Genomic DNA, 235 nt, shown 5'->3' with positions numbered 1-235 from the left:
AGGACGAGCGTGCCCGGGAGATCCTGAGGGGCTTCAAACTGTATCCGCCCGGGAGCGGGGCGGGGTCGGGAGGACTTGGGAGGCGGCCGCTCGCTGAGGAGACGGGCCAGGGAAGGGGGCCGCGCCAGGTGGGCACCACGAGAGTGGAGGCGGGGGAGAGGAAAGGAAAGGCTTCCCGCGCCCCCGACGGACCGGGCGCTGGAGGTGGGGAAGGGGCCGTCCTGAGAGAGGACAG

General features: G+C 72.3%; 1 protein-coding gene across 1 annotated transcript in view; it reads left to right on the top strand.

Annotated features, from left to right (window-relative positions):
• PDE6D (phosphodiesterase 6D) overlaps positions 1 to 235 on the top strand; it is a 56,019-nt gene that overhangs the window by 6,321 nt on the left and 49,463 nt on the right. The window contains exon 3 of the mRNA XM_006760420.2: positions 1 to 40. This exon is cut by the window's left edge and continues 1 nt beyond it. Within this exon, the coding sequence (XP_006760483.2) occupies positions 1 to 40 (40 nt within the window). The remainder of the gene's footprint in view (positions 41 to 235) is intronic.

Source organism: Myotis davidii, unplaced genomic scaffold (assembly GCF_000327345.1).
Source record: "Myotis davidii unplaced genomic scaffold, ASM32734v1 scaffold370, whole genome shotgun sequence".
Classification (NCBI taxonomy): Eukaryota; Metazoa; Chordata; class Mammalia; order Chiroptera; family Vespertilionidae; genus Myotis; species Myotis davidii.
The sequence above is the reverse complement of the archived record's forward strand: the minus strand, read 5'-3'. Positions and strand labels throughout refer to the sequence as shown.